Below are 17,968 nucleotides of genomic sequence, written 5' to 3'. Positions count from 1 at the left end.
TTTAGGATAGTTTTTTTTTTATTCTGATTTTTCAGGGGGTGCTGCAGCGCCCTCAGCATCCCTAGTTCCTGTGGCTATGTCCCTATTTAACCCCTGATTACAAGCTGAACAAGCTGAACTCACTACCATTCAGAGAGAAAAGTCAGTGGAGTAGAACATGAGGAGAGGATTTCTGGAAGTAATGTGTCCAATATCTGAGGCTGAACAGTTTGACACACAAATAATGTGTCTGTGGTTGAATTGCAGAAAAGCAGTATAGGCTACTATTTTGAGGCTCAAAATAGTAATTTAGTAATTTTCCATGTAAGACGCTTGCTCTCCCTAGTGGACAGTGGGCGGCAGGTAGCCTAGTGATTAAGAGCGTTGGATCAGTAACTGGAAGTTTGCAGGTTTGAATTCCTGAGCGTTCTAGCTGAAAACTCTGTTGATGTGCCCTTGAGCAAGGCACTTAACCTTAATTGCTCCTGTAAATCACTCTGGATTAGAGTGTCTGCTGAATGACAAAACTGTGTTATCACATGATTTTGATATGAGATCCTTTCTCCACCATGTGGATACATTTACAAGTGCTACTTGACCATTCAAACGTCATCTTAATCCTCAGTGCAATGCTTTCTTTAGCCTATAACCACTGACCTATAAGTAAGGGTATGCAATAAAGACCTACAACCCTTTACCCCTAAAACTTCTCCCAGAGTAAGCAAAGTCTCTCTCACAGATCCTCTGTCACTTCGCACTTTCAATTTTTTATTTTATTTAACTAGGCAAGTCAATAAAGAACAAATTATTTTTTACAATGACGGCCAAACCCAGATGATGCTGGGCCAATTGTGCACCGCCCTATGGGACTCCCAGTCATGGCCAGGTTGTGATACAGCCTGGAATTGAACCAGGGTCAGTAGTGACACCTCGAGCACTGAGACGCAGTGCCTTAGACCGCTGCACCACTCGGGAGCCCAGATTTTCAAACCTTGCAGACTTCAAAATGTGCATCAGTTGGTTTTGTGTTTACTGAGGCTAGTGACTGTGAATGTAAAACCGCTTGCAGTAGACCTGCACTGCTCCCCACTCAGTTCAACAGCATCACAAAACAAGTCTCTTGATTTAGTCTTTTTCAACATTTGTATTTTGTTTCTGACTTGTAATGAGATGTCTGCACCAGTAGGACGCACTAAAGCACCACAGCAGACAATATATATAGATCTGCTGATACCAATGTAACTACTACAGTGCATTATAGCTCGTATTTCACATATGTCCCATTTCTATACATTGTCGTGAACACAGTTCAGTCTATAGAAGCATGTCAAGACATTGAACCTCTGCCAGATGAAAGTGTGCCATTCACTATAATGGATTATACATCAGGATTCCTTTCTGTTTACATTAACATTCACTAATCCCAGATAATCTCACAGAGGCATTTACTGTTAATTAATGGCAACAGGCCATTTTCAACCACATTCGATAGCCCTACAATAGATTAACGGATGGCTGGTCTTCAATCAATTGATGGGAGATTCAAATATCATTTTTAACACTGTAGAATGTTTTGAATGGCACACAATTCACTACTTGAAGAGAGGGAAAAGTAAACCTAGGCTACAGTATGGTATGGTCCTTTCTCATGTATTTGAGCGAGCTAGTTTGTAACCACCCACTTGAACCGGAACCTTTTCCATCAAACCGCTACAGTGTTGCTTGCTGTAAGTGTTGCTTGCACCACTGACAGACGGAATGCGTCGGTTACAATGCAGCGCTGTATCTTGAACGAGATCAGTTTTATTCGAATAGTTCTAAAATGATTAAAACGACATTGCAGATTTGGTTCAAATTGTAAGGCAACAGCCGACGGTAAACCTGGAGATTGCGTGGGCAGAGCAGATTTCTGGGTCCGCGGGGGGATTTGGCTCAGGGGGAGTAGCCTAGCATTCTGATGTATTTGTTCCTTCCAGTTTTAAATGGCTCTATGTTACAGCTGCCTCAAATCAGGACCGGACACGGGTGTGTAATAGAGCTGCAGAAATATTCGTTCGATCTACCCGCGCGCTGACAAAGAATCCGCGTTTACGCCCTATATCTCTCTCATCCATCCGTTTCGAGACCTAGGAAGACGCTGACGGAAAATATACTTTAGCCTTTTTAGCCTACTACAGGGACCTAACGATGGGGAACACCACCTCCTGCTGCGTATCGTCGAGCCCCAAGATCCGGAGAAATGCCCATTCGAGGCTAGAACCCTACCGCCCTGAAGCGGAGCTGAGTAGAGAGGATACGGGCTGCAACCTACAACACATCAGCGACAGAGAGAATATGGACGGTAGGACATAAGTCATGTGTTCTTCCCACACTCATGCGAGGTTTAAGTGTTATTGAATGTGATTTTTTTGTTGTTGTTAATAGCCTATATTTGGTTGGGGCCTATAACATATTATGCTAAAGGAAATTGATGGTTAATGTCATGATTATGGAAAACACTATTTAGATGGGGCAATGCACATGAAACAGAAAAAACTACTTAAACAAAAACTGTTCTTGCAATGCAGTCATTTCCCTCATACCCAGAAAAGAATCCATCATGCTTGGCTCCTAAATAAAAAATCCCCTAACTTGCTTATTCAGTTATCCATTATGAGAATCCCCCACCCCCAAATGGCACCCTATTCCTCAAGGCCCAGTAGTGCACTATATAGGAAATAGGGTGCCATTCAGAATGCATCCTGTGACGTCTGTCAGTGCCTGTGGGACCGGGGCTGGGCTGGACTGCCTTCCTGGGTTTGTGTGTGTGTTGGTCGGAACTGGGGAGAGTCGAGTCCTCTACTCTGGGCCCCTCCATGCAATGGGTGTGTTATGGGAGGACCAAAGAGCTTATGGAGTCCACTATCTGTGTGTGCGTGTGTGTGTTAGTGGTGTGCGGTTCAGCTGTTTGTTCACCTGCACCAGCCTGAAATGTCTAATAACCAATCCGCAACCGCTCAACTGTATGTGAAAATCTGAGGCCTGCACCCGACCTGCTCATATAGAAAATGCGCTGTGGGCTACAGTCAGATATTGCAGAATGATTGTTTTGACAGGGGGTGCAAGATTTTTTGTTGCCTGATTTAGATATGTTTCTGCTGATAATTTCCAACATTTTGGTAGGTGATTTGTTAGTCAACTTGCCTATAATTAAGTACATTCAGCTTCTCTTCTGTCATGAAATGTTGCCCTAGAAGACTAAATAAACCCTTGCTCACCAGAATAATATCATAGATCGATAGAATTCAGTTTGGCTTGGATGCATATTTTATGTAGTTGAAATAGCCTACTATGAGCTTTTATGAAGCTGATAATGATAACACCTCTACAGATGGTATTTGTGGCAGGAAGCCTAGCGGTTAAGAGCATTAGGACAGTAACCAAAACGTTGCTGGTTTGAATCCCTGAGCCGGCAAGGTGGAAAAACATGCTGCTCTGTTCTTGAGCAAGGCAGTTAACCCCCAACAACAACAGCTCCCCATGCGGCGCGGATGTCGATTATTCTCATTTCTCTCTGGTGAAAGAAATGCATCATATTTCTTTACTCCTGTTCCTGAGTAAAAATGTTGCTTTACATTTGGTGTATAATTTTACTGCAAGAAATGCTCCATTTTGCAGAAGTTAATATTAAGGTTATGTGAGAGGTTATAGACCAACAGTCAGTGTCCAGATTTCAGTTTAATTTAAGAAGTGGGGGGACATATATATATATATATATATATATATATATATATATATACAGTAGCAGTCAAAAATTTGAACACACCTACTCATTCAAGGGTTTTTCTTTATTTTTACTATTTTCCACATTGTAGAATAATAGTGAAGACATCAAAACTATGGAATCATGTAGTAAACCAAAGAAGTGTGAAACAAATCCAAATATATTTGAGATTCTTCAAAGTAGCCACCCTTTGCCTTGATGACAGTTTTGCACACTCTTGGCATTCTCTCAACCAGCTTCATGAGGAATGCTTTTCCAACAATCTTGAAGGAGTTCCCACATATGCTGAGCACTTGTTGGCTGCTTTTCCTTCACTCTGCGGTCCAACTCATCCGAAACCATCTCAATTAGGTTGAGGTCGGGTGATTGTGGAAGCCAGGTCATCTGATGCAGCTCTCCATCACTCTCCTTGGTCAAATAGCCCTTGCACAGCCTAGAGGTGTGTTTTGAGTCATTGTTCTGTTGAAAAACAAATGATAGTCCCACTAAGCGCAAACCAGATCTGATGGTGTATCGCTGCAGGATGCTGTGGTAGCTATGCTGGTTAAGTGAGCCTTGAATTCTAAATAAATCACTGACAGTGTCACCAGCAAAGCACCGCCGCACCATCACACCACCTCCTCCATCCTTCACGGTGGGACCCACACATGCGGAGATCCTCCGTTCACCTATTCTGCGTCTCACAAAGACACGGTGGTTGGAACCAAAAATCTGAAATTCGGATTCATCAGACCAAAGGACAGATTTCCACTGATCATGTTTCTTGGCCCAAGCAAGTCTATTCTTCTCATTGGTGTCCTTTAGTAGTGGTTTCTTTGCAGCAATTCAACCATGAAGACCTGATTCACACAGTCTCCTCTGAACTTGATGTTGAGATTTGTCTGTTACTTGAACTCTGTGAAGCATTTATTTGGGCTGCAATCTGAGGTGCAGTTAAATCTAATGAACTTCTCATCTACAGCAGAGGTAACTCTTGGTCTTCCTTTCCTGTGGCGGTCCTCATGAGAGCCAGTTTCATCATAGCGTTTGATGGTTTTTGTTACAGCACTTGAAGAAACTTTCAAAGTTCTTGAAATTTTCTGGATTGACTGACCTTCATGTCTTAAAGTAATGATGGACTGTTGTTTCTCTTTGTTTATTTGAGCTGTTCTTGTCATAATATGGACTTGGTCTTTTACCAAATAGGGTTATCTTCTGTATACCATCCTTACCTTGTCACAACACAACTGATTGGCTCAAATGCATTAAGAAGGAAAGAAATTCCACAAATGAACTTTTAACAAGGCACATCTCTTAATTGAAATGCATTCCAGGTGATTACCTCATGAAGCTGGTTGAGAGAATGCCAAGTGTGTGCAAAGCTGTCAAGGCAAAGGGTGGCTACTATGAAGACTCAAATATAAAATGATTTGTTTAACACTATTTTTTGGTTATTACATTAATTCCATATGTGTTATTTCATAGTTTTGGTGTCTTCACTATTATTCTACAATGTAGAAAATTGTTTTAAAAAATAAAATAAAGAAAAACCCTTTAATGAGTAAGTGTGTCCAAGCTTTTGACTGGTACTATATACACTGCTCAAAAAAATATATATATAATAATATAATAATTTTTTTCTTTACATAGTTGAATGTGCTGACAACAAAATCACACACACATTATCAATGGAAATCAAATTTATCAACCCATGGAGGTCTGGATTTGGAGTCACACTCAAAATTAAAGTGGAAAACCACACTACAGGCTGATCCAACTTTGTAATGTCCTTAAAACAAGTCAAAATAAGGCTCAGTAGTGTGTGTGGCCTCCACGTGCCTGTATGACCTCCCTACAACGCCTGGGCATGCTCCTGATGAGGTGGCGGATGGTCTCCTGAGGGATCTCCTCCCAGACCTGGAGTAAAGCATCCGCCAACTCCTGGACAGTCTGTGGTGCAACGTGGCACTGGTTGATGGAGCGAGACATGATGTCCCAGATGTGCTCAATTGGATTCAGGTCTGGGGAACGGGCGGGCCAGTCCATAGCATCAATGCCTTACTCTTGCAGGAACTGCTGACACACTCCAGCCACATGAGGTCTAGCATTGTCTAGCATTAGGAGGAACCCAGGGCCAACCGCACCAGCATATGGTCTCACAAGGGGTCTGAGGATCTCATCTCGGTACCTAATGGCAGACAGGCTACCTCTGGCGAGCACATGGAGGGCTGTGCGGCCCCCCAAATAAATGCCACACCATGACTGACCCACCGCCAAACCGGTCATGCTGGAGGATGTTGCAGGCAGCAGAATGTTCTCCACGGCATCTCCAGACTGTCACGTCTGTCACATGTGCTCAGTGTGAACCTGCTTTAATCTGTGAAGAGCACAGGGCGCCAGTGGTGAATTTGCCAATCTTGGTCTTCTTTGGCAAATGCCAAACATCCCGCACTGTGTTGGGCTGTAAGCACAACCCCCACCTGTGGACGTCGGGCCCTCATACCACCCTCATGGAGTCTGTTTCTGACCGTTTGAGCAGACACATGCACATTTGTGGCCTGCTGGAGGTCATTTTGCAGGGCTCTGGCAGTGCTCCTCCTGCTTCTCCTTGCACAAAGGCGGAGTTAGCGGTCCTGCTGCTGGGTTGTTGCCCTCCTACGGCCTCCTCCACGTCTCCTGATGTACTGGCCTGTCTCTTGGTAGCGCCTCCATGCTCTGGACACTACGCTGACAGACACAGCAAACCTTCTTGCCACAGTTCGCATTGATGTGTCATCCTGGATGAGCTGCACTACCTGAGCCACTTGTGTGGGTTGTAGACTCCGTCTCATGCTACCACTAGAGTGAAAGCACCGCCAGCATTCAAAAGTGACCAAAATATCAGCCAGGAAGCATAGGAACTGAGAAGTGGCCAATGGTCACCACCTGCAGAACCACTCCTTTATTGGGGATGTCTTGCTAATTGCCTATAATTTCCACCTGTTGACTATTCCATTTGCACAATAGCATGTGAAATTTATTGTCAATCAGTGTTGCTTCCTAAGTGGACAGTTTGATTTCACAGAAGTGTGATTGACTTGGAGTTGCATTGTGTTGTTTAAGTGTTCCCTTAATTTTTTTTGAGCAGTGTATATTTTATTTCATTTTATCCATTCGGATAAACACTCCAAACAGCCTACCCGACGCTCGGAGCCGTCCACTTGGTCCTAAAGCATACCGTTACCTCATTTTGTATCACATTCCATGGATAAAACGGGGGGACACATTTTTTGTGAAAGTTGCACCCCTGATTTGAAGTCTCCTTCTTTTGACAGTCGCCTCATAATCATCCTCTTTTACCACTTCACCAAATATTTTTAAAACATTCCTTTTATGGCCCTCCTCTTTATTTTCAACTCTTCTTTTTGCAGCTTTTCTCTTCATGAATTAAACTCTGACATTGTCCATTTTCCCTCGGTGGATCGGAGTTCACTTTTTCTGCCCGTTCCCAAAAGCATTTGGTGGTTGGTGTGTAGGCTATTTAGTGAGTGTATAATTAGGCCCCAAAGCTTAGACTTATGCACTAATGCCAGATAGCCTAAAATAATGAAATCAAAACCTAAATGTAGCCTATATATATACGTTTCACAATAATTATATGTTTATGGATTTCTTTTAAAGTGGCTATATGTCACTTTTTGGGCGACCTGACCAAATTCACATGGAAATGTGAGTTATACATCTATCATTCTACTTGAAAGCAAGACTAAAGCGGTAGATCTGCTCTATGTTTGCTATTTCTATGCTTCCCGTTCTTAAGTTTTCGTTTTTTTACTTTCGGTTTTGTACACCAGCTTCAAACAGCTGAATCAACCATATTTTTGCTTATGGAAAATATATTTCACAGTGGTTTAGACGGTACAATGATTCTCTACACTATAGTAGCTTATTCTGTATCAAAAACTGAAATTAAGCAAACTATAAAATTTTAGAAACCAGGAAATGGCTGAGCGATTTCTCCATCGTGCAACTTTAAGGTAGGCTATTGTTTTCTCTTTATTCAACCCGCCACCCGCCCTTCATCCACACAGTATGTCTTGACTTTAAACCCGCCCGCCCTGCGGATATAACCGCGGGGGCTGAGGGTTGTGAGTCAGCCCGCGCATCACTGTTGTGTTTATCCCGCACCAGCCTGTGTGTGTTTGTGGAGCTGGCCAGGCTACAGCCCTAATCTGGTGTGAGTTTAATGCAGCAAGTGTGCTCTACAGCTGTTAAATGTTTTTAAGCAAGCAGAGCTCCCTTCCAGACAGGCAGCCTCCCTCCACGAATGCAATTTATACCTCTAGAACGAGACGGACAGAACAAAGGGATCATGTGAGAGCAGACGCCGTATAGGGGCGAGAGGAGAACCGTGAGTTGAGTTCTTAGCTGGCACAGGTATTCTGTGGAAAGATCCATGTATAACCTATAGTTAGGACATTTATAGCCGTCATAGTATTGTGTTGGTGCAAATAAATTTAGAAATCTATATTATTCAATTATAGCACCCACACTGCTCGCGCGCGCCAACGAGCGTCTGCGTTGCCATGGGCTAAAATAGAAGTCTGTTCTATTTTTGACGCAGATCGGGCTGCATGTCCTGCCTCTCCCATCTCCTCATTGGTTTATAGAAGCAGGTACCCACGTGCCATCTCCTCATTGGTTATACCCACATGGGTGACTGAAAGATGAACGAGGTCAGTGGCGGTAATGCACCTAATTTATGAAAGTTGCCAATCGCAATATAAAGTCAAAAGAAGAAAAAGCCTAGAAGGAGGAGAGATGACTAGAAATTATTTAGTTGACCGTTTTATATGTGGATTAATTGTCGGAGCAGAGGACCTTGTGCATTTCAGGTAAAATAACAACTCAATGTTTATATTGAACAGCAAGCTAGCTAAATAGGACAAATTAGCTAGTGAGTGCAAGCTAGCTAGCTAAATTGCCATAAATGTTTAATGCTTTTTGACCTGTCCTCAAATTAATGTAACTGGTGCAGAGTTTGTTTTGATATTTTAACCTGCGTGTCGTGATCGCGTTTGGTGTGGGGGGACAAAATACATTTATGCATGATGGCGCAAGCACACAGCTGGTTTGGGTTCCGTGTTAGTCTATAATGATGAGATGTAGATTTTAGAGCCCGACCGATGTGTTTTTTGAGTTACATTTTTTTGGGGGGAAAATTACCTATACTGATATGGGCCCGATATACTGTTTTACTACAGGGAAATGAAAACTAGTCATTTTTCCATTCTGAATTCTCATCAATTGCCATCCAAAAGAGCAACTGTCCAATAACTATGCTTTTAATGTTGATTTAATACATTGTGACAATAATGACACATCGTGAGAATGGCCAGAAGTGTTCAGATCAGCATGAGATTCCCTTTTCTCATCCTATTTATTCAATATCAGTTATTGTGGAGTCATCGGCAGGTATCGATATAGAGGTAAAAGGCGAACCGGTGAACCGATATATCAGTCGGGCTCTAGTAGATTCAGTTTACCAGGAGAATGTAGGATGATTGCAGTGAACAGGTATACAGGTAGCCTGGAATCCAAACTGAATGTTGCTCTGTTTCATTGTGAAGCCATAGTGAAAAGGAGCGATGGTCCATTTGGATTCTAGGCTAACTATTAGGACAGTTTGAGAATACAGACAAGTGATGATGAATAATGACCTATAAGTAATAGTATCATCCATGTGTTAGTAGTACGTGTGAGAGAGTGCTCCCGCACATTGGCTAACTGGGCTATCTGCATTTTGTCCCTCCACCCGCCAACCCCTCTTTTTACGCAACTGCTACTCTCTGTTCATCATATATGCATAATCACTTTAAACATACCTACATGTACATACTACCTCAATAAGCCTGACTAACAGGTGGCTGTATAAAGCCTTGCTACTCTTATTTTTAAATGTCTTTTTACCGTTGTTTTATTTCTTTACTTACCTACACACACACACATTTTTTTCACACTATTGGTTAGAGCCTGTAAGTAAGCATTTCACTGTAAGGTCTACTACACCTGTTGTATTCGGCGCACGTGACAAATAAACTTTGATTTGATTTGAGAGACCATTGTGATGAGTAGGGTGGCGTCTCAGACAGTTTGTCCAGTCAGTAAGCCCCTGGGAAGCTGCATAGGAAATGACTAATGAGATGAGTCACCAGTCATTAACACCAGCATTGTTACTGAGTCCTCTTTCTGCGGCCCACATGGCATCCTATTCCCTATTTAGTGCCCAACCAGGGCCCACAGCACTCTGGTCAAAAGTAGTGCACTACATAGGGAATAGGGTAGCAGTTTGAGACGCAGCCTGTGACTCAAAATCAGAGAAACCAACCGGTATTCACATAACACAGATGTTGGGTAAAAAAGACACTCTACAGCCTCAACTCCTGACCCTGTTACCTACCCAGTGTTTTAACTCCGTATCTGGAGTTCTAGGCTTCGGGCACATGAATTCAGTGAAGTCAAATAAATAATTAGTCACATGCTTCGTAAACAAGAGGTGTAGACTAACAGTGAAATGCTTACTTACGGGTCTTTTTCCCAACAATGCAGAGTTAAAAGGGATACTTTGGGATTTTGGCAATGAGGCCCTTTATCTAGCAGGATGATAGTGGGGTGAACAGGCAGTGGCTCGGGTGGTTATTGTCATTTGATGTTTTTAGCCTTCCTGTGACATCGGGTGGTGTAGGTGTCCTGGAGGGCAGGTAGTTTGCAATTTAAATCTAGATGTTTTTGCATTTGATATATTTATCATGTCATATGGAGACAAACCTTTTACCTTATCATAAGTAGACATAATTGCAAATGATTAAATCCTTCCAATAGAAATTTTAAAAACAATTTAGTATTGAATTGAACTTTAATTAAATGAGTTGACTCTTCACATGGGATGATTTCACTGAACAACAAAAGGGAATATTGAATGATCCCAAATGATCCATCGCATCTACAGCTTTGGTTTTCTTCCTCTTATGCTTCCATGTCTTCTCCCTGGACCTCCTCAATGTCCACCTCTTGAACATCAGACTCTGAGGCCTCATCTTCACTGTCACTTTCCAACCTTGTTGAGGATGGCTCGTTGTCAGGCTCAAAAAGCCTAAAATTTGCCCAGATGGACACACATTTTTCAACCCGTGTATTGGTCAGCCTGTTGCGTGCTTTGGTGTGTGTGTTCCCAAACTAGGACCAGTTGCGCTCTGAGGCGGCTGATGTTGGTGGGATTTGGAGGATGATGGAGGCAACAGGGGAAAGAGCCTCAGATCCACAAAGTCCTTTCCATCAGGTGGCTGATGAGATATGTTGGGACGACTGCCATATTGCATCACCATCCCAGACACGGTAGTGATGACACCATAGGCCTTGTCGATCTCTGCACCAGACAGGATGCTCTTGCCAGCATACTTGGGGTCCAACATGTACGCTGCAGTGTGTATGGGTTTCAGGCAGAAGTCTTCATGCTTTCTGATGTATTTCAGAACTGCAGTTTCCTCTGCTTGGAGCAACAGTGGAGTGGTCAGGCAGTACGGATTTATTTTCTTACATCTGCAAGCAGAGCCTTCACATCAGACAGGATGGCATTGTCTCCCTCAATCTGTGCAATGGCTACTGCTATAGGTTTCAGGAGTTTCAGGCTGCTTACCCCTCTCTCCCAAAATACATAATCCAGGAGGATCCTCCTGATGGGCCTGTCCATATCGGCAGACTGATGTGGCCATTTCTTTGAGAGCCTCCTTCCCCTCCAGGAGACTGTCCAACATGATGACAACACCACCCCAACGGGTGTTGCTGGGCAGCTTCAATGTGGTGCTCTTATTCTTCTCACTCTGCTTGGTGAGGTAGATTGCTGCTATAACTTGATGACCCTTCACATACCTAACAATTTCCTTGGCTCTCTTGCAGTGTGTATCCATTGTTTTCAGTGTCCTTCATGTCCTTTCATGTCCTTGAGGAGCAGATTCAATGCATGAGTAGCACAGCCAATGGGTGTGATGTGAGTGTAGGACTCCTCCACTTTAGACCAAGCAGCCTTCATGTTCGTAGCATTGTCTGTCACCAGTGCAAATGCATTCTGTGGTCCAAGGTCATTGATGACTGCCTTCAGCTCATCTGCAATGTAGAGACCGGTGTGTCTGTTGTCCCTTGTGTCTGTGCTCTTGTAGAATACTGGTTGAGGGGTGGAGATGATGTAGTTAATTATTCCTTGCCCACGAACATTCGAACACCCATTAGAGATGATCGCACTAGTCTTTTCTCTATGATTTGCTTGACCTTCACTTGAACTCTGTTGAACTCTGTATCCAGCAAATGAGTAGATCAAGCATGTCTGGTTGGAGGAGTGTATGCTGGGCGAAGAATATTCAGAAATCTCTTCCAATACACATGGCCTGTGAGAATCAGAGGTGAACCAGTTGTATACACAGCTCAAGCAAGACATTCATCAGCATTTCTCTGACTACGTTCCTCCATTGAGTAAAAAAAAACTTAGGACTTAGGACCACGAGCTGTTGCTATCGATAAGTTGTCTGATTCATCATTTTCACCTCGAATAGAAGTAGAGGGCCTTTTGTCAGATGTTTCTTGTTGTGAGCGCTGGTGGAACTTGCACTTGTTGCATTCTTCACATGTGATTAGAGTAAAGATTAGAGAAAAATTAGTTATACAATTCCATGTGCAGATACAGTGGGGAGAACAAGTATTTGATACTCTGCTGATTTTGCAGGTTTTCCTACTTACAAAGCATGTAGAGGTCTGTAATTTTTGTCATAGGTACACTTCAACTGTGAGAGACGGAATCTAAAACAAAATCCAGAAAATCACATTGTATAATTTTTAAGTAATTAATTTGCATTTTATTGCATGACATAAGTATTTGATACATCACAAAAGCAGAACAGAAACCTTTGTTTGCAATTACAGAGATCATACGTTTCCTGTAGTCCTTGACCAGGTTTGCACACACTGCAGCAGGGATTATGGCCCACTCCTCCATACAGACCTTCTCCAGATCCTTCAGGTTTCGGGGCTGTCGCTGGGCAATACGGACTTTCAGCTCCCTCCAAAGATGTTCTATTGGGTTCAGGTCTGGAGACTGGCTAGGCCACTGTAGATAGTTAAGCAGTTAGATTAAACAACTCCTTTGTAAGATGCATGTTTTAAAATGAAACATGTATGGAAACAGGTGAATTAACACTCCTCAGTTAGCAGGCTCAAGTAAGCTAAAACTCACATGGTAGCAAAAACTAACTAGCAGAAATTGTTAACAAGTTAGAAATGATTTAAACACACTTTGCTGTAGGATACTATTTACTAGTTAACAAAAAAATAATGTATGTCGTATAAAATACATTCACCCCTCTCAGTATTGTAATCAAAACTTACCAGTAAGCATGTAGTCCATGGCTCATACAGTATAGTAGTGTGGGCTCAAAAGCATCTCATTAGTGTGCAAGATCTTGAGAATCAGCTGCACATGTGATGGAAGAGTGCACTGCACATGTGATGGAAGAATGCCCTGTGTATGCAGAGGGTTGCAATTCCATTGAATTGGGGATAGTTTAACCAAAATATGCCTCAAGACCAAGAATTGCCTTATGTGTATCCCACAGAAAAGGTTCACTCTATTATAAACAAACTTTTTTGAAGAATTTATATTAAAAATTCCCAAAATTCCCGGGCTTATCTTCCCATGGACATTTCCCGGAAAGTTTCCGGCCCTTTGTAACCCTAATGCAGATAGACGTTAGAAATGGTATCCACAAAATCCTCTGACTCTGGGGAAGTAGATAAAGGTCTTCATTGCCAAAATTCTTAATGATGTGGATACCGAGGAACTTGAATCTCTCGACCCGCTCCATTACAGCCCCATAGATGTGGATGGGGGCGTGCTTCCCCCTCCATGTCTTGTTGTCCCCGATCAGCTCCTTTGTCTTGCTGACATTGAGGTAGAAGTTGTTGTCCTTGCACCACACTGCCAAGTCTCTGACCTCCTTTCTATAGGCATTGTTGTCATGATCAGTCCTACCACCGTCGTGTTGCCAGCAAACTTCATGATGGTGTTGGAGTCGTGCACGGCCACACAGTCGTGGGTGAACAGAGTACAGGAGGGGACTAAGCACACACCCTTGAGGGGCCCCCATGTTGATTGTCAGCTGGTGGATGTGTTATTGCCTACCCTCAGGCGGCCCATCAGAAGTCAAGGATCCAGATGCAGAGGGAGGTCAGGGTTTTTTTCTGGAATTAAAGGGGCTTAGGTGGTGAGCGTTGGAGGAGGCCTGACAATGGGAGAGGTCGGCCCATCGCCAAGGCTGAATTTTAGAGAACATTTTAGAGGCACCTGTCTTGGCTGTGTAGTATTTTTTTAAAGCAAATTTTATGGCATTCCAAAAAATTATCCATGGAGCTGATAGATATTTGTGACATTTTAAAGCTAATTTCCTGATATTCTAAACATTTTGCCATGCAGCTAATGAAAATGTTGCTGTTTTAAGCAAATATTCTGCGATTCTACATTCTGCCATGGAGCAGAGAACATTTTTTTTCAGTTTGAAATTCATTTACAGCAGTTCTATGCATTTGGCCATGGATAATGCTGTGTTATTTTTCTCAAACATAATAACAATACCAAAACTGAAATTCTCAATTCTCCCTGACTGTCTAGCTTTTTTCTACATACTTTTTTGTTTGGGGGGGGGCAGGGTAGCCTAGTGGTTAGAGCGGTGGACTTGTAACCGGAAGGTTGCAAGTTCAAACCCCCGAGCTGACAAGGTACAAATCTGTCGTTCTGCCCCTGAACAGGCAGTTAACCCACTGTTCCTAGGCCGTCATTGAAGATAAAAATGTGTTCTCAACTGACTTGCCTAGTTAAATAAAGGTAAAATAAAATAAATAAAAAATATCTGGGGTTAGTCATTTAAGTTAACACTGAAAGCGTTTTCCATCCTGAAAATGTGTAAAACATTTAATTTATTGTTGTCCCACAGGAGGCCTTTCACCTTTTAGTAGGCTGTCATTGTAAATAAGAAATGGTTATTAACTGACTTCCCTAGTTAAAGAAAGGTTAAATAAATAAAATGAATGTAAAGACACTTGCCAGCTGGTCAGCACATGCTCTCAGTACGCGTCCTGGTATTCAGTCTAGAGTTTTGTCGCCTCTAGTTGCACAGGTGACATGCTGGTAAAAATCAGGTAAGTGGTTAGAGCTGGGCGGTAGGTAGCTTAGTAGTTAGTGTTGGGCCAGTAACCGAAAGGTTGCTAGATCGAATCCCTGAGCTGACAAGGTAAACCTCTGTCGCTCTGAACAAGGCAATTAAACCACTGTAAATAAGAATTTGTTCTTAACTGACTTGCCTAGTTAAATAAAATAAAGAGTTTGAATTCATTATTATTATTATTACAGGTTCTAACTTTCATTCTTACTCATGGTAGTTCTTCAAGCCCATGCTACAGATTGGCAGCCCAGTAGATAGTACAGCAGCCAATGCTATACATTATAAGAAGCATACAAACAGAACTGCTTACCAAACCTAATCCTAACAACATCATAGCAGCAATGGCCAGCAAAGTACTACAGTGATGTTATTCTAAAGATGATGACAGTATCTTATCTAGTGGGTATCCCAGATCACTATCACACTATGTGGGCAGGGGTCCCTGCCATGTGAGGGCTCAGAAAAGCCGCAGGCTGTTCTCCCTCACCCTCAGCCTCCAGGAAAGCTCCAGCATAAAGCAGCCAGCCACAGTCTTACTAGGTCGGCTACGATTAAACTTCCAGCTGCCAACCTCCTCTCCTTTCTACCCTGTCCAATTTCTGGATCATGTATTTTGACTTTCCCCAATACCTTAGCTCTGAATTTGTAGTAATGCAATACTTTATAATATCCTCAACATATTTTTGGAGAATCACTCGTATTTACACATATGTAACCTATATATATATATTTTTTTTTTTCACCATTATTTAACCAGGTAGGCCAGTTGAGAACAAGTTCTCATTTACAACTGTGACCTGGCCAAGATGAAGCAAAGCAGTGTGACAATAACAGCAACACAGAGTTACACATGAGATGAACAAACGTACAGTCAATAACACAGTAGAAAAATCTGTATACAGTGTGTGCAAATGAAATAAGGAGGTAAGGCAATAAATAGGCCATAGTGGCAAAGTAATTACAATTTAGCAATTAACACTGGTGTGATAGATGAGGATGTGCAAGTAGAAATACTGGTGTGCAAAAGAGCTGAAAAACAAATGTGGGGATGAGATAGGTAGTTGGTTTGGATGGGCTATTTACAGATGGGCTATTTACAGTTGGGCTGTGTACAGCTGCAGCGATCAGTAAGCTGCTCTGACAGCTGATACTTAAAGTTAGTGAGGGAGATATAAGTCTCCAACTTCAGTGATTTTTGCAATTCGTTCCAGTCATTGGCAGTAGAGAAGTGCAAGGAAAGGCGGCTTTGGGGGTGACCAGTGAAATATACCTGCTGGAGTGCGTGCCACAGGTGGGTGTTGCTATGGTGACCAGTGAGCTGAGATAAGGCGGAGCTTTATAGATGACCTGGAGCCAGTGGGCTTGGCGACGAATATGTAGCAAGGACCAGCCAAAGAGAGCATACAGGTTGCAGTGGTGGATAGTGTATATAGGGCTTTGGTGACAAAACAGATGGCACTGTGATAGACTGCATCCAGTTTGTTGAGTAGAGTGTTGGAGGCTATTTTGTATATTACATCACCAAAGTCAAGGATCTGTAGGATAGTCAGTTTTACAAGGGTATGTTTGGCAGCATGAGTGAAGGAGGCTTTATTGCGAAATAGGAAGCCAATTCTAGATTTAATTTTGGATTGGAGATGCTTAATGAGTCTAGCCAGACACCTACAGTAGGTATTTCTAGTTGTCCACATATTCTAAGTCAGAACCGTCCAGAGTAGTGATGCTAGTCGGGCGGGTGCGGACAGTAATCAGTTGAAGAGCATGCATTTAGTTTTACTAGCATTTAAGAGCAGTTGGAGGCCACGGAGGAGTGTTGTATGGCATTGAAGCTAGTTTGGAGGTGTGTTTGCACAGTGTCCAAAGAAGGGCCAGATGTATACAGAATCGTGTCGTCTGCGTAGAGATGGATCAAAGAATCACCCGCAGCAAGAGCGACATCATTGATATATGCAGAGAAAAGAGTTGGCCCGAGAATGGAACCCTGTAGCACCCCCATAGAGACTGCCAGAGGTCCGGACAACAGGTCCTCCGATTTGACACACTGAACTCTATCTGAGAAGTAGTTAGTGAAACAGGCGAGGCAGTTATTAGAGAAGGCTGTTGAGTCCGCCGATAAGAATACGGTGATTGACAGAGTCGAAAGCCTTAGCCAGGTTGATGAAGACGGCTGCACAGTACTGTCTTTTATCAATGGCTGTTATGATATCGTTTAGGACCTTGAGCGGGGCTGAGGTGTACCCGTGACCAGCTCGGAAACCGGATTGCATAGCGGAGAAGGTACGGTGGGATTCGAAATGGTCGGTGATCTGTTTGTTTACTTGGCTTTTGAAGACTTTAGAAAGGCAGGGCAGGATGGTTATAGGTCTGTGACAGTTTGGGTCTGGAGTGTCTCCCCCTTTGAAGAGGGGGATGACCGTTGCCGCTTTCCAATCTTTAGGAATCTCAGATGGTTGAACAGGTTGAACAGACTAGTAATAGGGGTTGCAACAATGGCGGCGGATAATTTTAGGATGAGAGGGTCCAGATTGTCTAGCCCAGCTGATTTGTAGAGATCCAGTTTTTGCAGTTCTATCAGAGCATCAGCTGTCTGGATTTGGGTGAAGGCGAAGCGGGCCGGGGCTTGGGCCAGTTGCTGCGGGGGGTGCAGAGCTATTGGTCGGGCTGGGGTTCCCAGGTGGAAAGAATGTCCAGTCGTAGAGAAAAGCTTATTGAAAGTCTCGATTATCGTGGATTTATCGGTGGTGACAGTGTTTCCTAGCCTCAGTGCAGTGAGCAGCTGGGAGTAGGTTGTCTTTTTCTCCATGGACTTTACAGTGTCCCAAAACTTTTTGGAATTAGTGCTACAGGATGCACATTTCTGTATGATACTGTATGATGAAAAAAAGAAGACTACATTGGTGTGAGTGAAACTAAAAATGTACAGTGAAGCTGGGGCGGACAGGTCAGCTCCAGGCCAGGAGTCAGTCGTAGCTAGTAGCCTCTGCTGTGTTAGAGGCTGTTGTTT

General features: G+C 43.0%; 1 protein-coding gene across 4 annotated transcripts in view; it reads left to right on the top strand.

Moving 5' to 3' along the window:
* Positions 1–1,689: 1,689 nt before the first annotated feature.
* Positions 1,690–17,968, top strand: part of ccny (cyclin Y) — a 61,231-nt gene continuing 44,952 nt past the window's right edge. For all 4 annotated transcript variants that reach the window (XM_029626685.2, XM_029626683.2, XM_029626684.2 and 1 more), the window contains exon 1: positions 1,690–2,320. In XM_029626685.2, coding sequence (XP_029482545.1) covers positions 2,167–2,320 — 154 coding nt within the window. In that variant the 5' untranslated portion in view covers positions 1,690–2,166. The remainder of the gene's footprint in view (positions 2,321–17,968) is intronic.

Source organism: Oncorhynchus nerka, linkage group LG22 (genome assembly GCF_034236695.1).
Source record: "Oncorhynchus nerka isolate Pitt River linkage group LG22, Oner_Uvic_2.0, whole genome shotgun sequence".
Classification (NCBI taxonomy): Eukaryota; Metazoa; Chordata; class Actinopteri; order Salmoniformes; family Salmonidae; genus Oncorhynchus; species Oncorhynchus nerka.
This window is presented reverse-complemented; position numbering and strand designations above follow the sequence as displayed.